General features: G+C 37.8%; 1 protein-coding gene across 2 annotated transcripts in view; it reads right to left on the bottom strand.

The window, feature by feature from the left end:
- Positions 1 to 8,674, bottom strand: part of BBS7 (Bardet-Biedl syndrome 7) — a 38,922-nt gene extending 30,248 nt beyond the window's left edge. For both annotated transcript variants that reach the window (XM_055587576.1, XM_055587577.1), the window contains exons 1-5: positions 8,462 to 8,674; positions 5,652 to 5,717; positions 3,198 to 3,260; positions 1,505 to 1,680; positions 73 to 259 (exon numbers count right to left, since the gene is read on the bottom strand). In XM_055587576.1, the coding sequence (XP_055443551.1) occupies positions 73 to 259; positions 1,505 to 1,680; positions 3,198 to 3,260; positions 5,652 to 5,717; positions 8,462 to 8,497 (528 nt within the window). In that variant the 5' untranslated portion in view covers positions 8,498 to 8,674. The remainder of the gene's footprint in view (positions 1 to 72; positions 260 to 1,504; positions 1,681 to 3,197; positions 3,261 to 5,651; positions 5,718 to 8,461) is intronic.
- Between the last annotated feature and the right edge of the window lie 11,974 nt (positions 8,675 to 20,648).

Below are 20,648 nucleotides of genomic sequence, written 5' to 3'. Positions count from 1 at the left end.
CAATTATACATTGTTCGTCAATATTTACATACCTAAATTATGAAAAACTATAAAAATGCAAATAACAGTAACCTGTAAAACTCGGAGTACTCTGTCCTGGCAGGCCAACACTGGTACTTCATGAAGTAGTCTTTCCACTGGAAGGCAGATGACGTCATTGATTTTGTCCCCAGAAAGGTAATAATGTTGGTCTTTGCAGTCACAATAATGGTTATAGATGTAACTTGCACTGAGAAAAAGGTCTGAGCCAGATATGTGCCTGAGAGTATAAAAAGTAATTTAAGACATCCACATTTTTAAAAATAAGCATAGGAAACTCCTGAATTATTTTCAGAGATGAAAAGTTCATTTATTTACAGTTTACTATCATTTTATCATAGACTCAGAGAACAGTGTTTGTTTTCATTTCCCATACTTATTCTAGCCTTTTGGTATAGCCATGATTTTGAAAGCTGAAAATGAGGTTCTTAAGGCCTCAGGCTTCTCAAAAATTGAGTTCAGAAAAACTATAAACAAAGATAGGATAATGGTAATTCACCTGTCTACACCTGGACAATTAATATATCAAAAAGTAGGTTTTTTTTTTAATGTGTACTATGTGCCAAGCACTGTCCTAAGTGACTTAAATATATTAGCTCAATCCTCATAACTCTATAAACTAGGAACAATTATTCTTAATTTATATAATTATCCCTTTTTAAGGGGAATAATATTAATAAAATGTTAAGTAACTTGCCTAAATGCACAGTAGACAGTAGACTGGATTGCAACTCAGGTAGCTTTAACTCTACAGTTATCTTTCTTGCATGCTCAGCCATTCGGTTGTGTCTGACTCTTTGCAATCCCATGGGCTGTAGCCCACTAGGCTACTTTGTCCATGGAACTTTCCAGGCAAGAATACTGGAATGAGTGAGTGAGTTGCCATTTCCTACTCCATATCTTTCTTACTACCACACTAAATAGAATAAGGCTATCTAAACTGAATCTACCTGAAACTAAATAATAAATAGTGGAAAAAAAAGATTTTATTAGAATTTTAACTTGAAAAAAGAAATAATAAGTTCATTTAAAATTATATTTAATAAAATTTAGATAATAATCATAACTATATTCTAATTCTTAGAATGAGTCAAGTTTTCATTGGGGGAGTAAAATATTTGACACAAATTATATACTAATATATTATTTTCACTAGATAGCTATCATCACCTGTGATCATAAAGAGGGTATTTGTTTGAATGTAAATATCTGGGGAGTTCTTTCACTTCTTTTATACTTTGGTTATGAATCATAACTGAATATAAATACTATAAATGTCTTGAAAAGATTTCAATAACCAATTGATTATATATTGATTCCAGGTCAAATTCAATTTCTGACTCATAAAGTATTTTTAGTTATTTCCTAGATAACCTATTAAGATATTATACTTAATCAGATGTTTGTTACCTATCCAAAATATTGTAAATGGACATGTAAAAGTAAAAAGAGAGAATAAACATACATAGCTTTAATGCTTTCAGTGAGGTTTGTTTCAAAAGAGAGGAACTGTTTTCCTCTCTTTGTGAAGCCTCTAATTTCAGATCCTGCAGCAATAAAAATTTTCTCCTGGGGTGTATTAAGAGCCCCTCCTAGTTCCAATCTTGCAATCTTCTGCCCAGGTAAAGTCTTGAACACTGTCTGCAAAAATTGTTAAGGGAAAAATTAAGTACACAAACTTACTGCAAATATTTTCCTTTACCATAAAAAATGTGGTGCTTTTAAACTTACACAAGTTTATAGTTTTACTATATGAGAACACCTGTAGATACAAATGTGCTTACTTCAACCGTCTTGTGGATTTTTTTTGCTAAATATCTTCAAACTTTATGTTTATTCCCCCACACATTTCAATAACATCATTAAAATCTAAATTCTTGCAACTCAAAGTATGGCTCACTAAACAGCAAAGCAGCATCACTTTCCTTATTAGAAATTCAGACCCTCAGGCTCAACTGTAGATCTACTGAAAGAGAATCTGCACTTTACCAAGACTCCCTATCTGGTTCCAATGGACGTTTTTACACTTTAATCATCTTTTTATGGGCTTCCCTGTGACTCAGCTGGCTAAGAATCTGTCTGCAATGCAGGAGACCTGGGTTTGATCCCTGGGTTGGGAAGATCCCCTGGAGAAGAAAACGGCTACCTCCTCCAGTATTTTAAACATCTTTTTAAAACTAATTTCTCATGGTTCCCTTACAATTTTAAAAATTTTAGTAGTATAAACAAAGGACTACAGAATCTACTGAAAACCTGAGTGTATAACTTCATATCTATTTAATTGGAAGTATTTGCATTATTAATTTCTTTTTCCTTAATTTCTATTTTATTATTGGCATCAGTTTCTTCCTTCACCCTCAATGACTTTATACACAGAGAACAAAATATCTGGAAGAATATATGGATAATGGAAACACTGAGTTTCTGATAGTTTTTACCTGCTTCATCTTTTTGCAAATTCCATATAAGGTATAATGAAGATAAGAGTTCACATCTCAGACCTATCACTTTTAAATTATAGTCTGTGAATATGATAATGTAATAATCACTTCCTTGACTAGGCTATATTAAGTGGTAAAGGTGATGCGATGGTCATTTCCAGGTTGCACTCTGTTATGTAAGACTCTATCTTAGCAGACTGGACAGATTTTTCCATTGGCCTGAAGAAGAAGGTTGCCATGTTGTGAGAGGGCCTGTGAGAAGACCACACAGCAAGGAAGTGTAGGGGCCTCAAATGATGAAAGCAGGCCTGGGCTTACAGACAGCAATAAAGTGGGGATCTCAGTTCAATAATAATAAAGAATTGAATTCTTCAAACAGCCAAGTGGGCATGGAATAGGACCCTGAGCTCCAGAAAGAAATTGAGCCTGGCTAACATCTATGTTGCAGCCACATGAGGCCTCAAGGCTGGATTCCTGCCTCTGCGAGATAATAAATGTGTTTCATTAGGGGTTAACACCCTAAATTTGAGGTAATTTGTTACACAGCAGAAAAAACTAATATATCACCTTAGAATGTCAAAGATGTTTTACAAACAGCTAGCAAATGACTCTTATGCTGCCTGAAGTCTCATACTTCATATCACTACTTCCTTTAACCCATTTCTCATTGTGCTTTAGAAAAAGCTTAACCTGGGAGTATTCAAAACATACACATACCACTGCTTCTCCCTTCTTCATGCCAAAGCACATAACTACGCCATCATGATCTCCAACAACCACCTGTAACAGATTGAAGAGAATCTAAAATTACTGTTATTATGCCTTATTAACTTATATAGGTAACAAGATGCACAATATAGAAATTATAATTTTAAAAAACAGACATCAGAAAACCTAGTAAAGACAGCCCTACAAAAAAATATTCACTAAAGAATTATAAGAAAGGGACAAAGAGAAGCCTGTGGGAGTTGTTACAGAAGTAGCTGGTTTCCTACAAGGTAAAGAGAACAAGAGAATACAGATGGATATGGCAAGGAGGTGACTTTTTCCCCGTCACCAGGGCATAAGAATGTTATAGGATTAATTTTTAAAGCATTATGAAAATAAGTTTGTGACAGACCTATTTGATATTTTTTAAAGCTTTTTTCATTTTTTAATTTTTATTGAATATAGTTGATTTACCTAAACAAAAACTTTTGCACAGCAAAGGGAACCATAGAAAAAAAGAAAAGAAAATCTATCAAATGGGAAAAAGTATTTGCAAATATGAGCAATAAGGGGTTAATATCCAAAATATATAAACAGCTAATACAACTTAATATTAGATACACAACCTGATTAAAAAGTGGGCAGAAGACCTGAATAAACATTTTTCCAAAGAGAAAATGCAAATAGCCAACAGGGACATGAAAAGATGCTTAACATCACTAATCAGAGTAATACAAATCAAAACCACAATGAGATATCACCTCATACCTGTCAGAATAGCAATCATCAAAAATAACATAAATAACAAATGCTGACAAAGATGTGGAGAAAAGGAACTCTTGTACTCTGTTGCTGCTGCTGCTGCTGCTAAGTCGTTTCAGTCGTGTCCGACTCTGTGCGACTCCATAGACAGCAGCCCATCAGGCTCCACCGTTCCTGGGATTCTCCAGGCAAGAACACTGGAGCGGGTTGCCATTTCCTTCTCCAATGCATGAAAGTGAAAAGTCAAAGTGAAGTCGCTTAGTCGTTCCCAACTCTTAGCAACCCCATGGACTGGAGCCTACCAGCCTACTGGAGCCTCCTCCGTCCATGGGATTTTCCAGGCAAGAGTACTGGAGTGGGGTGCCATTGCCTTTGGTGGGAATATAAATTGGTGCAGTCACTGTAGAAAACAATATTGAAGTTTCTCAAAAAACTAAAAATAGAACTATATGACCCAGAAATGCCACTCCTGGGCATATATCTGAAAAAACCAAAAACATGAATTCAAAAAGATATATGCACCCCAATGTTCATGGTACTGTTTATAATTGCCAAGATATAGAAACAACGTAAGTGTCCATTAACAGATGAATGGATAAAGAATATTACTCAGTCATAAAAAATAATGAAATTTCTCATTTGCAACAACATGGATGGACTTAGAGGGCATGATGTTAAGTGAAATAAGTCAGACAGAGAAAAACAAACCATATATCATTTGTATGTGGAATCTAGAAAACACAACAAATTAGTGAATATAACAAAAAGTAGCAGAGTCACAAATATAGAAAACAAACTGCCAGGTGTTACCAGTGGGGAGAGGAAAAGAGGAGGGGCAACACAGGAGTAGGGATTAAGAGATACAAACCAGTATGTATAAAATTAGGTACAAGATTATACTGTATAACACACTCTGTGTGTTATACAGAGCCAATATTTTATAATAACTATAAATAGAATATAATGTTTAAAAATTATTAATAACTATATTGCATACTGTGACTTACATAATATTGTACACCAACTATATTTCAATAAAAAATAAACAAAATAATAAAATGATCTTAAAAATACTATAAATGAGTCCTAAGACCAAAAAGTTTGAAAAGTGTTGCTTTGGTAGACTGAATACAATAAATGATAATCAAAAATCTATTGATTTATCTTGATAAAATGTATTATATGTTAATACTGTATTTATTTTGCAGCTATTAAAGAATCCCATTAGTATACTAAGAAATTATATTGTCTTACAGAAATTGCAGGATTAATATTTCTATAAAAATATCAATATTGTTTGTTAAATATAAAGTTTAAAATAAAAATTACTCTTAAAAATATGACAAAGTTTTTAAAAAGTATTTTCTCTACAGCATATTGTGTTTTATATTTCTTTTTTCATATATACAACCTGGTATGCACAAGTACACCCAGGGAAAATTATTCCCAGAAAAATGTAACATAGTTTTCAACTAGTTTACTAATACTATTTACTGATTGTACATGATACTTATAATGTACAAGAAAATTACTGTATATAAGTGTCCCTTGGTATTCCAACCTCTGTTCAAATTAACAGAAATCCATTTCCACTTTAGCTTTGAAATTAAAAAAAAAAAAACTTATCAATAAGGAATGGCATATAAACTTCTCCTCTGTAAGAGCTAGAGAGATATGGAGGAATCAGTATCTCTACATTACCTTTTGTGTGGCTCTATGTTTTGAGGCAGGAAGTAGCTTCATAGTCTTCTGAGAAGTCACCCCCACCTAAGGAAACACATCAGCTGCCTAGTTAATGTTTTCTAACACACTAATTTAAAGTTATACCTCAAAGATTAAAAGGACCAGCAGATTCTAATCATAGTAAGCCTTAATTTTTTAACTGCAATTAGTGATATGAAATAATTGTTATCAGCAGCGAACTTATTTTCTAATGAAATATACCACAAAAGTCCGAATATAGGAAACAATAAAAAACAGTAAAATTCATGCTATAAAGTTGTCAAGTCAAATATAATTATGTGACATTACTGGCAAGGTACTTCACACAAAAAAATTATACCTAGAAGCCTTTTTTTTACAACTTCATACAGCTGTTCAAGAAGTTTGTAATGAAAAATCTTTAGAAATAGATTATTATTGAAAATGGAACAGAGAAGACTTTTGCTAAGACACCAACATGCTGATGACAATGACATCCAATCTAATGGATGATGAAGATTATTTTACAAAAGCTACAGAAGATGAAAACAGCATGGTTTGCTCAGCAGAGAAATGTCCATAGTTGGGCATGGTTAGGGGAGGAGAATGGGACCAAAGGGAGAGAAATTGAGAAAATAGACCATGAAAGAATTTACATATTATACATACAGATCTATCCTGTTATTCTGTATTCTATGGAATAGTGTTAAAGTTTAAACTAATCTACTTAGATTTGTATTTTTGAAACATCAGTCTAGCCAGTGCTGTGAAGTATGGGTTGGAGGGAGAGGAGGATGGAGGCTATTTCCATGATCCAAGAGATGAGGACTGAACTGGGGATAACAGAGATGGAGGGAGAAAACGTGACAGATTCAACAGATACTTCCGAGATAGAAACAGCAAACTGTGATGACCAGATGGATATGGAAGATATTAAGGTGGGATCATGAGAAACACTGGGATGGAAGACACACAAGCCGGAATCAAGATTGCTGGGAGAAATATCAATAACCTCAGATATGCAGATGACACCACCCTTATGGCAGAAAGTGAAGAGGAACTAAAAAGCCTCTTGATGAAAGTGAAAGAGGAGAGTGAAAAAGTTGGCTTAAAGCTCAACATTCAGAAAATGAAGATCATGGCATCTGGTTCCATCACTTCATGGGAAATAGATGGGGAAACAGTGGCAACAGTGGCAGACTTTATTTTTTTTGGGTGCCAAAATCACTGCAGATGGTGATTGCAGCCATGAAATTAAAAGACGGTTACTCCTTGGAAGGAAAGTTATGACCAACCTAGATAGCATATTAAAAAGCAGACATATTACTTGGCCAACAAAGGTCCGTCTAGTCAAGGCTACGGTTTTCCCAGTGGTCATGTATGGATGCGAGAGTTGGACTGTGAAGAAAGCTGAGCGCCAAAGAATTGATGCTTTTGAACTCTGGTGTTGGAGAAGACTCTTGAGAGTCCCTTGGACTGCAAGGAGATCCAACCAGTCCATCCTAAAGGAGATCAGTCCTGGGTGTTCATTGGAAGGACTGAGGTTGAAGCTGAAACTCCAATACTTTGGCCACCTGATGTGAAGAGTTGACTCACTAGAAAAGATCCTGATGCTGGGAGGAATTGGGGGCAGGAGGAGAAGGGGATGACAAAGGATGAGACGGTTGGACGGCATCACCGACTCGATGGACGTGAGTTTGAGTGAACTCCGGGAGTTGGTGATGGACTGGGAGGCCTGGCATGCTGCAATTCATGGGGTCACAAAGAGTCGGACACGACTGAGCGACTGAACGGAACTGAACTGAAGGTGGCAAGTATCTGGCATACGTCTCAAGTAAAGTGGCAGGATAAACATTTGTACCATTAGCCAAAAGAGGATTACTGGGAAAGGGGATGGAGAAGAGGGAAAGTCTAGGGCTGAAATACTGAGAGGCAGGGTGCTGTAACAGAAAGAGCTGCTGCTGCTGCTGCTGCTAAGTGCTAAGAGACTTTGTTTCAAATAGGAACTGCATCAGTTTGGCTATTATGAAAATTACCTTCTTTGAATCCCTTTGATCGTCACGTACCGACTTTGAGAATTTTTGTGAAGGAAAATATATCTGAAGTTCCAATACTTTGGCCACCTGATGCTAAGAGCTGACTCACTGGAAAAGACCCTGATGCTGGGAAAAACTGAGGGCAGAAGGGGATGACTGAGAATGAGATGGTTGGACATAGGTTTGAGCAAGCTCTATGAGACAGTGAAGGACAGGGAAGCCTGGCGTGTTGAATGCAGTCCATGGGGTCCCAAAGAATCTGACACGACTGAGTGACGAACAACAATATAATACATGCACAAAAGGGAAACTGAGAATAAACCAGACCCTCGAAAACGGCTACCATTGCTTTTATTACGATCCGGGTGGCCAGGTCCAGCTCACAGTACGAAATAAGTGTCTGGCCCGAGGGACACGAGACTGAGTAGAGAAGGAGAGTCAGGAGTTTGAAGCCCCCAGGTAGCTGCAACCAGAGGGGAGGAGAAGGGCCTTGGGGAGGAATCCCGGATCGCGTCAGGACACTCGGAGCATCTTCAGGACGCCGGCACTCCGGGGCGGGGTGGGGGGTGGGGGGGCGGTTCTCCTTCTTCCCAAGTGCCGGCGGACCGGCCCCGAGGGCAAGCCTGTGCGGAAGGCGTCTGGAGGGCTCCACTCACACCCACTCCTTCGCCGCTCGGCTCCCACAGACCCCAACAAACGGCAGTGGAAGGATCGAATCCTCTCTTAGAGCGGGGCTCACCTCGCGCAGCGTCCGCCCCAACCCCTCAGGTTTACCTGCAAATAATCCGCTCGGTTTAGATTCAGATCCATGACGGCGGAACGGACGCGGCGGACAGCGCCAGGCCAGGCTAGGTGGGTCAAAGAGTGTGGTATCCCAAGCCTCAGGGGAAACTGCTAGCGACTCCTTTGAGGGGTAACGCCAGCTACTGTGGGTTCAGTGGGGGATGCAAAGGCGGAGCGTCAGGGCAGCGGCGTCCTGAGTGACGTCAGGACGTTCCTGCGAGTGGGCTCTGGAGGGCATGAAGCCCCGCCCACCTCCCGACAGACCGCCCACTGACTGAAGCCGTTCCAATGAGAGGCGGAGAGGAAAGGAGGGCGGGGTTCAGGAGCCCTGAGAAGAGTGGTTTCCAGGGAGACCAAGCTACAATGCCACTACTGCCCTGAGCCCCAGGTCTTTGTCTTTGTGTGTGGAGCACTGACCTGAAGCCAGGGTAGATTCTGACCTCTTTTACCGCCACTGACCTCTTTCACCGCCACTGGAAAGGCTCCCTCAAAGAAATATGTTTCACCGCCGTAAGAGTCAGTTTATAAGCAGCAGTTCTCAAACTTTTGGCCCTAGGACCCCTTTCAGTTCAGTTCAGTTCAGTCGCTCAGTCGTGTCCGACTCTTTGCGACCCCATGAACCGCAGCTCGCCAGGCCTCCCTGTCCATCACCAATTCCCGGAGTTCACCCAAAGCCATGTCCATCGAGTCGGTGATGCCATCCAACCATCTCATCCTCTGTAGTCCCCTTCTCCTCTTGACCCCAATCCCTCCCAGCATCAGGGTCTTTTCAAATGAGTCAGCTCTTCTCATGAGGTGGCCAAAGTATTGGAGTTTCAGCTTCAACATCAGTCCTTCTAATGAACACCCAGGACTGATCTCCTTTAGGATGGACTGGTTGGATCTCCTTGCAGTCCAAGGGACTCTCAAGAGTCTTCTCCAACACCAGAGTTCAAAAGCATCAATTCTTTGGCGCTCAGCTTTCTTCACAGTCCAACTCTGACATCCATACATGACCACTGGAAAAACCATAGCCTTGACTAGATGGACCTTTGTTGGCAAAGTAATGTCTCTGCTTTTTAATATGCTGTCTAGGTTGGTCATAACTTTCTTTCCAAGGAGTAAGCATCTTTTAATTTCATGGCTGCAATGACCACCTGCAGTGGTTTTGGAGCCCAGAAAAATAAAGTCTGACACTGTTTCCACTGTTTCCCCATCTATTTCCCATGAAGTGATGGGACTGGATGCCATGATCTTAGTTTTCTGAATGTTGAGGTTTAAGCCAACTTTTTCACTCTCCTCTTTCACTTTCATCAAGAGGCTCTTTAGTTCTTCTATCGCTTTCTGCCATAAGGGTGGTGTCATCTGCGTATCTGAGATTATTGATATTTTTCCTAGCAATCTTGATTCCAGCTTCTGTTTCCTCCAACCCAGTGTTTCCCATGATGTACTCTGCATATAAGTTAAATAAGTAGGGTGGCAATATACAGCTTTGACGTACTCCTTCTCCTGTTTTGTAAAGGACCCCTTTACAAAACTCTTATAAACTGTTGAGGACCCTAAAGACCATTGTTTATATGAATTATCTGTTGTTACCAAATAGAACTAAATTTCTAAAAATAATGTTGAAAAAATAATGAACTCATTATGTATATATTTTAATGAAAAATCATTCTTTTCCAAAATAAAAGTAAAAAGACTGGCTTTGTTTGCAAATCTATTGACTGCCCACCTGAAGAGTAAGCAAGGAAGTCCCAGATCTACTTCTGCATACAATCTATTGGTATATGTAGTTTTTGTTGTTGTTGTTACTGTAAGTATATGAAGAAAATGAGGCCCAAACTCAACAAGTGGTAGTTTTTGAAAAGTTAGTTGCAATGTGGAATGTGGCTTCATTTAACAAACAGATTTTTGAGGATGTTGTATATGTTATCAAAGATTCCATCAGAAAAAATTTGAAGTGTTGGAAAGTTGTCAGCCTCAGAAGATGGGCACAAATTTTTGCAAATTCTAATTTGTGCTTAAAAGTTTGAATTTTAAGCATTGGCAACAAATGTCAATTATTTTCCTTTAAATGATAGTTTCCCTTCTTTAATTAACAAGGAAGTATATGCCAAGTACCCAAGTCTAAATAATCATAATTTGCCTGTCACTCATGCTTTCAAAAAAAAAATGTACCATGAAAAAAATCAGTGAATTCAGCCAGCAATTCAAATAATCTTACAAGTGCTTTTCCTTGAAACAACTAATGTACTTCTATATTCACTAGAAATGCTTTATGCATACTTCACATGTCACCCCACAGAATATTAAAAAAGATAATCCAGCCTAGAGACTTAAAATTAACTATTTCCACTGCTTCATAAAGGACATTTTTATTAATACATGAAGCATTGTTTCCTGTTGGTAACAAAGGGATGAAGAATAAAATGACTACAACAGTTTAAAGCCCTTGCCTTGATCCATGCTTAAGTACCAGCAGTATTAACCCTTGTTTTTGTACCGTCAGTACAAATGTCAACACAGTGGAAAAGGCAAATAGAATCTTAGTATTATGAAAATACCTTCAAACTCACAGATCTCCGAAAAGACCTAAGGGATCCTCACACTGCTGCTGGCCTATAGTGGTGACCCAGGATGTGAGCACTGACATTCCTTGACTGACTTTCATCAGTCTGTCCTTTGTGCCTATCATACTCTGCCTGCAGAAATACCGCAAACGAATAAGTGGTCTCTGTGGTCTATGAGGAGAGGGTTCACAAATGATTTCTGTGGCTTACTAAGGGAGAGTTCAGAAATGTTTGTGAAACAAGAATTAATCCCTTGAGAAGAGTTTCTTAAGAAAAAAAAAAATGATTTACTACACAGAGATCTGAGAAGGTTTCTACCTCGGTCCCAGGGTATTATGGACAATTTTTTTTCTGAGGATAAAGTAACTCTGTATGGAAATATACAACAATGCTTGAAGATGGTTTAGCTGTGTAGCAATTTGGAGAAAATATCAATTTAGACTCAATAAAAATACATATACATTATAGAAGTAAATAGAAAAATAAAGCCATGAAGAAGATGAAATAGAATAGTTATAGAGTTTTATGGAATGTAGGGAGTTGGAAGTTATATTAAATAGGGCCTCCATAATAAAGTACCACAAACTGAGTGGCTTACAGAACAGAAACTTATTTTCCTGTAAGACCTCACAGCAGGGAGCCAAACGAGTTCTCGAAGGCATTTTTCTCCTTGGTGCACACGCTGGCGTCTTCTCGCTGTGTCATCACGTCGTCTTCCCTCTGTGTCCTTCCGTGTTCTAATCTCCTCTAATAAGGACACCACTCATGAAGGATAAAGAATCACCCTAGTGACCTAATTTCAACTCAATTATCTCTTTAAAGGTCTTTTCTCCAAAAACAGTCACATTCTGAAGCACTAGGGCTTAGGACTTTAACAGATGAATTTGGAGATGAGGAGGGGAGCAGGGGGGACATAATTCAGCCCATAACAGAAAGAAATCTGTCTCATCTTAAAAGGAATAGAATGATCCCAAGCCCAAGGGGAGTAGTCTGTAGGAGTAGTCTGTAGGCTGTCTCTCAGAGGACATGTGGGAGAAGGGGTTGGGAGGGAAATCAGGGGCTCTGGCAGTTGGAAAGCGACCACTGGATGTCAAAGAAAAAAATTTTTATAACAACAACAAAAGGAATAGAAGAAGCCACAAAGGAGAAAACAATATGAAAAATAAAGATTAGACATTTCATATGTCACAGAATTTGAAAATATAAAAACAAATGGGATAAATGTGTGCAGTTAGTATTCTTATAAACAATTCTTACAATTATTTTAAAAAGAAATACAATTATTCCAATTAAAAAAACATGAACAGACAATTCACAAAGAAGATGGCTTCTGCCCAACCACGTAAAAATGCGTTACCTTCGCTTGTAATCAATAATACTAAAGTAAGATACATTTTTTTGCCTTTCAAATGAGAAAAACATTTAAAGGATACCACTATATATGCTGTAGAGAGAACATGACCTCAACCATGATGGTTTAAACTACTAATAAAACCATTTTCAAAAGTGACTTAGTAATATGTATCCAAATCTACAAATTATGAGAGAGGAGGGAGGGGGGTTCAGGATGGAGAACACATGTGTACCTGTGGCAGATTCATGTTGATGTATGGCAAAACCAATACAATATTGTAAAGTAATTAACCTTCAATTAAAATAAATAAATTTATATTAAAAACATAAAATAAAATTATGTGGCTATATTTTTAACTCATAACCCCAATTTTGCATATTTAGTCTGTGAAAACCACAAAAAATAGATTAGAAGCCATACTCAAGACATTATTTAAAACAGAGACCTAACTATCCACTAAATAGGGAAATAGTGCATCCACTTTGTGGGCCATTATGCAGCCATTGAAAGTGATAACAGGGAAGAAGCTAAACAGAGTTGGTCTCAGCTAGAGTCTGTGCTGTGCTGAGTGCTGTGCTCTTTGCGACCCCATGGACTGTAGCCTGCAAGGGCCCTCTGTCCATGGGATTCTCCAGACAAGAAAACTGGAGTGGGTTGCCATGCTCTCCTCCAGAGGATCTTCCCAACCCAGGGATCAAACCCAGGTCTCCCTCATTGCGGGTGGATTCTTGACCATCTGAGCCACCATGGAAGCTTGGCTGGAATCTAGCCATAGCCTAAATCCTTTCCAGAGTTCTGAATCATGACTTGGACCAGAAGAGTTGGCCCCACCTTAACACAAGAAAACAGCTTTTCATGACTTCACAGAAATTGGTTGTTGACTACCAGACCAGGACAAGGCTGCTTTCTTTCATCTGATGGCAATTCCCTGGGGAACAGGACAGTTGGGATCTCAGAGACACATGCACTGGTCCATTAAAAGGGATCCGGGTGGGGGGCATCCATAGTAGCAGCAGCAGCATCTACCATGCCTTGGTGTCACGTCCTTCTCTTGAAGCTCACCCAGAAAGTGTAGAGAGAGGGAAAATGTGAAGTATCATAACATACTTATTTTACACACGATGCTGAGATCGGAGCCCCTGGGGAGATGACCCAAGAAGAGACTCAAAGGTAACAGACCACCAGCACGGAAACTTTTGCTTCTATGTGACATAAATGTTTGTTATATATTATTTTCATGTTAGACTGTGATTAATCTATAATATAAGCTCCAGGAGACTGGGGATTTTTGTCTGCTATTTACACTGATTTTTCCCTTGAACATTATTAAACACCTATTAATGTGCAATAAATATTGATTGAATAAATTAATTCATAAACACTGAAAAAAATGCTAGTTTTACACAAACATAATAAATAATGGAAAAACAACCTATGTTGAGAGTTCTAGAATTGCAAAAGGTATGGACTAAAGTCGGAGAAGGCAATGGCACCCCACTCCAGTACTCTTGCCTGGAAAATCCCATGGACGGAGGAGCCTGGTAGGCTGCAGTCCATGGGGTCGCTAAGAGTCGGACACAACTGAGCAACTTCACTTTCACTTTTCACTTTCATGCATTGGAGAAGGAAATGGCAACCCACTCCAGTGTTCTTGCCTGGAGAATCCCAGGGACGGGGGAGCCTGGTGGGCTACTGTCTATGGGGTCACACAGAGTCGGACACGACTGAAGTGACTTACTTACTTACTTATGGACTAAAATATAAGATGTATGGACTCACATGAATTTCATCTTCACTCAAGACTCAAATCCTAAACTAGATGAATTTGACACTTTTACATTCACCATTTTTCCACCCCCAGTTAAAACTATTACTTAATATTCTGCTCCATAACTGTAATAAAAAATATTCACACTTGGAAGCCTAAACAATACTATATGTAAGACAAAGTGTTGTCTATCATGGAAACTTCGTATCTTTACTGTTTTCATATAAAATATGGTAACATATAGCAATGAAAAAATTCAGTATTTTATTCAGTTCTGAGGTATAACATAAAATACATAAAGTTTTAAAAATGTTTAAGACAAAATACTACTAGCGTAGCACAAAAGTTAATGAAATAGCGTACAATGGTCGCAAAAATGTATAAAGTTCTTTTCTTAATTTAATTAAGTCTCCAAAAGTAGAAATTACGAAATAATCTTTAAAGGGCTTTACATCATTCCTTTAATGTTCATGTTTGTATTCATATCTAGAAGGCCTTCCTGTGTGATGTAGTGACTGCTAAAATATTATATATTTAATTGACTTTTAGAACCTATAAAACGATCTTTGAGCTACGACCATAATTTGTATTCTGGTATAGATTTGGTAGGAACAGATGGGAGAGAATCAGGATGATAATGAAAGACTTAAACCTAGCTGGCTAAAAAACAAATGCTTTGCATATTTTATTGTCTATGAAGAGATGAGAGAGCTCACCAGCCTGTATCCCCTTTCCTAGTAGTCAAGAAGCCTCAATATTACCAGTATTCAGCCCACTTATATGGTAAGTCAGATACAGACATATCACAGTCTATTCCGTGTAACAAGTGTAACTGAAATTCCTTGATTTAAAAAAAAGATGTTACTCAGTGTGAGCAGTAACGGCAAGAGATGCCTCAAAGGGAAATGAAACATACCTGGTGATGCTTGGCCGAGACTTTGCAGGCACACGGCCATTGCTCCATTGCTTCCTACAGTGTGCCCTCCAAAACTCAGAGTGGAGCTAACAGCCAAGATATGAAGCCAGTTGTTGATGACTTATTAGCATTAAATCATCAGATGCAGAAATTAAGAGGTCGTAACTAACAACCCTGCATAACCCCCAGCTTTAAAAAAAATCCACCACTCTGCTGACTAAATTCACATTACGGAAAAACAACAAATGAAAATCTAAGACAGTAAGCAAACAGCATATACTTTAGAAAAACCTTTAATGTGCTGCTTTGAACAATTCTATGAAACAAATATGTAATGTAATTATATTTTCTGTTAACCCATTGTGAAATTCTTCATTCAGGGTTCAAAGGTTCTAGGAGTATCAGTGATACCAAAAGTCTAAGAAAATCTGACCAAGTCATAGCTTTTTATAAATTTTTTCAGTTTCTATTAAAAAAAAAAGTCTTCAGCATTTGCACAAGGGAAGGTATGCTACATAGTGATGGCCTTTGAATTTTTATTTGTATTTTGTTGGCAGTTTGGTTGGTTTTGACAACATTTATCGAGCACCTACTGTGTGCCAGGCACTGTACTAGATCCTGGAGACATAAAGATGAATAAGACATGGTTCCTGTCCCCAAGGAGCTTACAGTCGCTTGTAGGCAAACAGGTAGTGCAGAGACATAGTGTTTATTCTAAAATGGACAAAAAAAGTCAGTAATGTAGTTAATATTGGGCCTTTACATGCAATGGCATGTCATTATTTGTAATGTCAAGGCAAGCCATTAAAATGAAGACCATTGCATGTGATAAAACAGTAAAATCATTAAGACCTAACTTTTAAAGATTCACATGATAAAGGTAGTTAATACTAAAAGTTTACACCATAGTTTTTCAAGTACTTTATACTTATAAGTATTATTGCCCACAGTTGTGCTCTAGTCAAAGCCATAATTCCAGGTTACTGACTCATTCACATCTCAGCGTGCTGGGTTCAGTTTCCTACTGAGCTTATGAATTAGAATGGCTAATTCCTCAGTTGCCTGGCTCTTGTCCTCCAAAAGTTCATAACGAAGGCTGGAAATATCTTGCTCGATTTCTTTTAATTCACTTGTAGTGTTTGTATTAAAAACATATAATTGGTAATTTTCTCTTTGGATTTAGGAAAAAAAAAAAACAAAGAATGAAATTCATACAACATGAATACATTCATCTCATAATGTCTCCAACATAGTTATTTTGTATTTTTTCATTTAAAATGTTTAAGAAATGCTTTGCTTTTAAAAATGCACTAACTTTGGAAAAAGCTATAACAGTAGTCCAGCTGTGTTTTAAAAGTAAACATCAACTAAAGTATTGTCCTGGCTCAGCCAATTTTTAACACAGGGTGATTAATCTGCTGGGGCTTCCCAGGTGGCAGATTTATCTATTAACTAGTAATCTATAATCAGGGTATCTCCTTTCTGTCTTCAGGGAGTTCCTCTGGTTCCCTGAGCCATAAGGATTGACACCTATATAGATCATCTCCCATTGCTGGGCTAGAAGGGAATCCTAGTCAAGGAAATATTACTATAAAGGAGTCAATCTATTCAATAGGCAAATACTCACATGGAAGCAGTATATTTGAGGTTAAGGCTGAAGGAAGGAAAAGCAAGGAAAAAGAGGAAAGGTTTTTCTTAGGGAAGCCAATGGTAATGACTATGGAGTCAGGAACAAACAGATCAGTTTGTGTGGCACAGGCAATGATGCATTTAATAGAAGGAAACAACAGCAATGGTGAAATTAAGAAGCTTGGATGTGATACCACACAAGATTTACACACACACAAGGCTATAGGAAACTTCTGGGTATTAAAACACAACTATTCCCATAATTTAGCTTGGCAATATTTTGAGAATGTGTAGATTTCAATTAAAAACTGGGTTCTCTTGCACAGAACTGAAATGTAGATGTCACTGACCTTGAAAGGTAACCTTTGGGGTAGGAATTTATCTTGAATCTAAGAAATAATTTTTCAAATCATTGGTACTTTAACAGCATTTTGTGATAGAATCACATGCAAAACGTATCTTTTATGATACTTCCTGGTATCTTTATGATGTTTTAAAGTATAATCTGTGTTCTTTTATTATATAAAAGACAGAACCTTTTATTTTAAGGAATCCTAACTCTTATTCAAGAATACATACAAAACACTTATTGACTCTTCTCATCTTTTCATGGCAAAGAAAAAAAAATGGAGGTGATTTTCCTTTCACATATGGCAATAGGAAATAAACTGATCAATTTTGAAATCACAAGGCTTCCATGGAAGAAATGGATTCTCACACCATTTAGTATCATAGTTGGACCATAAGCCAGAGAGCTTCCTCTTGCCTCCCTACTACCATATCCTTCTTCCTTGTTTTTGAGTTATGGAAAACATACACACCAAGTGTTGTATTTATCAATATGGGAAACATATTTATTAAATGAGACAGTTACGTTGTACGATACACTTTTTTAGTTAGAACTTTGTCCAAAACTGTAAATTCTCTTTAATTCATTAATTTTCATTAATTCATTTTCCTCTTTCATGTAAAAGGATTTAGAAGACAGCTCCTTTTTTCTGAAGCTGTCATGGTGGCCCAGTTCCCCACTTCACTTAATTTTTTTGTTTTCAGGGAGGTTATGGCACAACTGATAAGGCTTCTGCTTTCTAAACTAAAACTCAGTTACAGTCCTGTCTTTGAGACTGTTTATAGATCACCATGATTGGATTTTTTGCTGGTTCCCAAATACACATTGTTGGATTTCGGTGCTACAAACACATACCTTTGTGTTGACTCAGATTTGGGATTCCATGCATTAATCAAGTAATAGATTTAGAGCTCATCAACAGTTTAGTTAAGCTCTTTCTTATTAGTGTAGATAGATCTAATAGCAACTCATTGGTGTTGAAAGCTGTAGCTTTCATTAAAAACAAGTAAAAAAAAAAAATTTTGGCTCTGCTACAAGACATGCAGGATTTTAGTTTCTCAACCAGGATTCGAACCCTCGCTCCCTGCAGTGGAAGCAAGAAGTCCCACCCACTGAACTGACAGGGAATCCCTGAAGTTGTCATTTTTCAGTTCAGTTCAGTTCAGTTGCTAAGTTGTGTCTGACTCTTTGCAACCCCATGGACTGCAGCACGCCAGGCCTCCCTGTCCATCACCAACTCCTGGAGTTTACCCAAACTCATGTCCATTGAGTCGGTGATGCCATCTAACAATCATCCTCTGTCGTCCCCTTCTTCTCCTGCTCTCAATCTTTCCCAGCAACAGGGTCTTTTCAAATGAGTCAGCTCTTCGCATCAGGTGGCCAAAGTATGGAGTCTCAGCTTCAGCACCAGTCCTTTAAATGAACATTCAGGACTAATCTCCTTTAGGATGGACTGGTTGGATCTCCTTGCAGTCAAAGGGACTCCCAAGAGTCTTCTCCAACACCACAGTTCAAAAGCATCAATTCTTCGGCACTCAGCTTTCTTTATAGTACAACTCTCACATATATGCATGACTGCTGGAAAAACCATAGCCTTGACTAGACAGACTTTTGTTGGCAAAGTAATGTCTCTGCTTTTGAATATGCTATCTAGGTTGGTCATAACTTTCCTTCCAAGGAGTAAGCAGCTTTTAATTTCATGGCTGCAGTCACCATCTGCAGTGATTTTGGAGCCCAGAAAAATAAAGTCTGACACTGTTTCCACTGTTTCCCCATCTATTTCCCATGAAGTGATGGGACCAGATGCCATGATCTTAGTTTTCTGAATGTTGAGGTTTAGGCCAACTTTTTCTTTCTCCTCTTTCACTTTCATCAAGAGGCTCTTTAGTTCCTCTTCACTTTCTGCCATAAGGGTGGTGTCATCTGCATATCTGAGGTTATTGATATTTCTCCCGGCAATCTTGATTCCAGCTTGTGCTTCCTCCAGCCCAGCATTTCTCATGATGTACTCTGCATATAAGTTAAATAAGCAGGGTGACAATATACAGCCTTGACATACTCCTTTTCCTATTTGGAACCAGTCTGTTGTTCCATGTCCAGTTCTAACTGTTGCTTCCTGACCTGCACACAGATTTCTCAAGAGGCAGGTCAGGTGGTCTGGTATTCCCATCTCTTTCAGAATTTTCCACAGTTTATTGTGATCCACACAGTCAAACGCTTTGGCATAGTCAATAAAGCAGAAATAGATGTTTTTCTGGAACTCTCTTGCTCTTTCTATGATCCAGTGGATGTTGGCAGTTTAATCTCTGGTTCCTTTGCCTTTTCTAAAACCAGCTTGAACATCTGGAAGTTCACGGTTCACATATTGCTGAAGCCTGGCTTGGAGAATTTTGAGCATTACTTTGTTAGCATGTGTGATGAGTGCAATAGTGTGGTAGTTGGAGCATTCTTTGGCATTGTCTTTCTTTGGGATTGGAATGAAAACTGACCTTTTCCAGTCCTGTGGCCACTGCTGAGTTTTCCAAATTTGCTGGCATATTGACTGCAGCACTTTCACAGCATCATCTTTTAGGATGTGAAATAGCTCAACTGGAATTCCATCACCTCCAGTAGCTTTGTTTGTAGTGATACTTCCTAAGGCCCACTTGACTTCATATTCCAGGATGTCTGGCTCTAGGTGAGTGATCACACCATCGTGATTATCTTGGTTGTGAAGATCTTTTTTGTACAGTTCTTCTGTGTATTTTTGCCACCTCTTCTTAATATCTTCTGCTTCTGTTAGGTCATCTATAGAAACTTATTGTCTATAGACCTACTATATTTCTCACTGTTTAAAAAATCTGTGAACTTATGCTCAATACAGAGAAAGAATTTGGAGAGTAACGAGAACAAAAAATAACTAAAACTCATCAAGTATTCCAGCAGCCAAGGATAATTATTGTTGTTATTTAGGTGTATTCTTTTCCAACATCTTTATAAAATTTTGTATATATACTAATCACTGTATGTATTATGTTTTCTAAATACCACATATTGTTATGTTTTCCTCTCATGGCAATATATACTGAATATATTTCAAATTAAATAAATGCTGTTATAAGATAATTGTTTATCCATACAGAAAATATTAAATTGGAGCTGTATTTCATAGAAGCACACAAAAGTGAATCCCATGTGCATCTTAAATATAAAAAACAGAGCTTTTATATCATTTAAAGAAAGTATAGAATAATATAAAGTCAGTATACAACTGATATAACTGGATGTTTTTCAAACAATATTAAAAATTCCAGTATAGTAGAAAAGATTGATAAACACAGCTTCATTACAATTAAAACTTCTGTTTATAAAGATACCAGAAAGAAAGCAAGCTACACACTGGGAGAAATATTGTTGATACTTATAACCTGTAAAGAATTTGGATCCAAGATATGCAAAGAGCTTTATTGAGAAAAACTCAAATAATCCAACAGGAAAATGGGCGAAAAACAAACAGGCACGTCACTGAAATGGAATTGTGAATGGTCAACAAGCATAGGAAACAATCTCAAAATGCTTTCTTGGGGAAATCAAATTACAATTAAAAGAGATACAGGGGGGTGGTGGAAAGGAG

Source organism: Bubalus kerabau, chromosome 7, assembly GCF_029407905.1.
Source record: "Bubalus kerabau isolate K-KA32 ecotype Philippines breed swamp buffalo chromosome 7, PCC_UOA_SB_1v2, whole genome shotgun sequence".
Taxonomy (NCBI): Eukaryota; Metazoa; Chordata; class Mammalia; order Artiodactyla; family Bovidae; genus Bubalus; species Bubalus kerabau.
The sequence above is the reverse complement of the archived record's forward strand: the minus strand, read 5'-3'. Positions and strand labels throughout refer to the sequence as shown.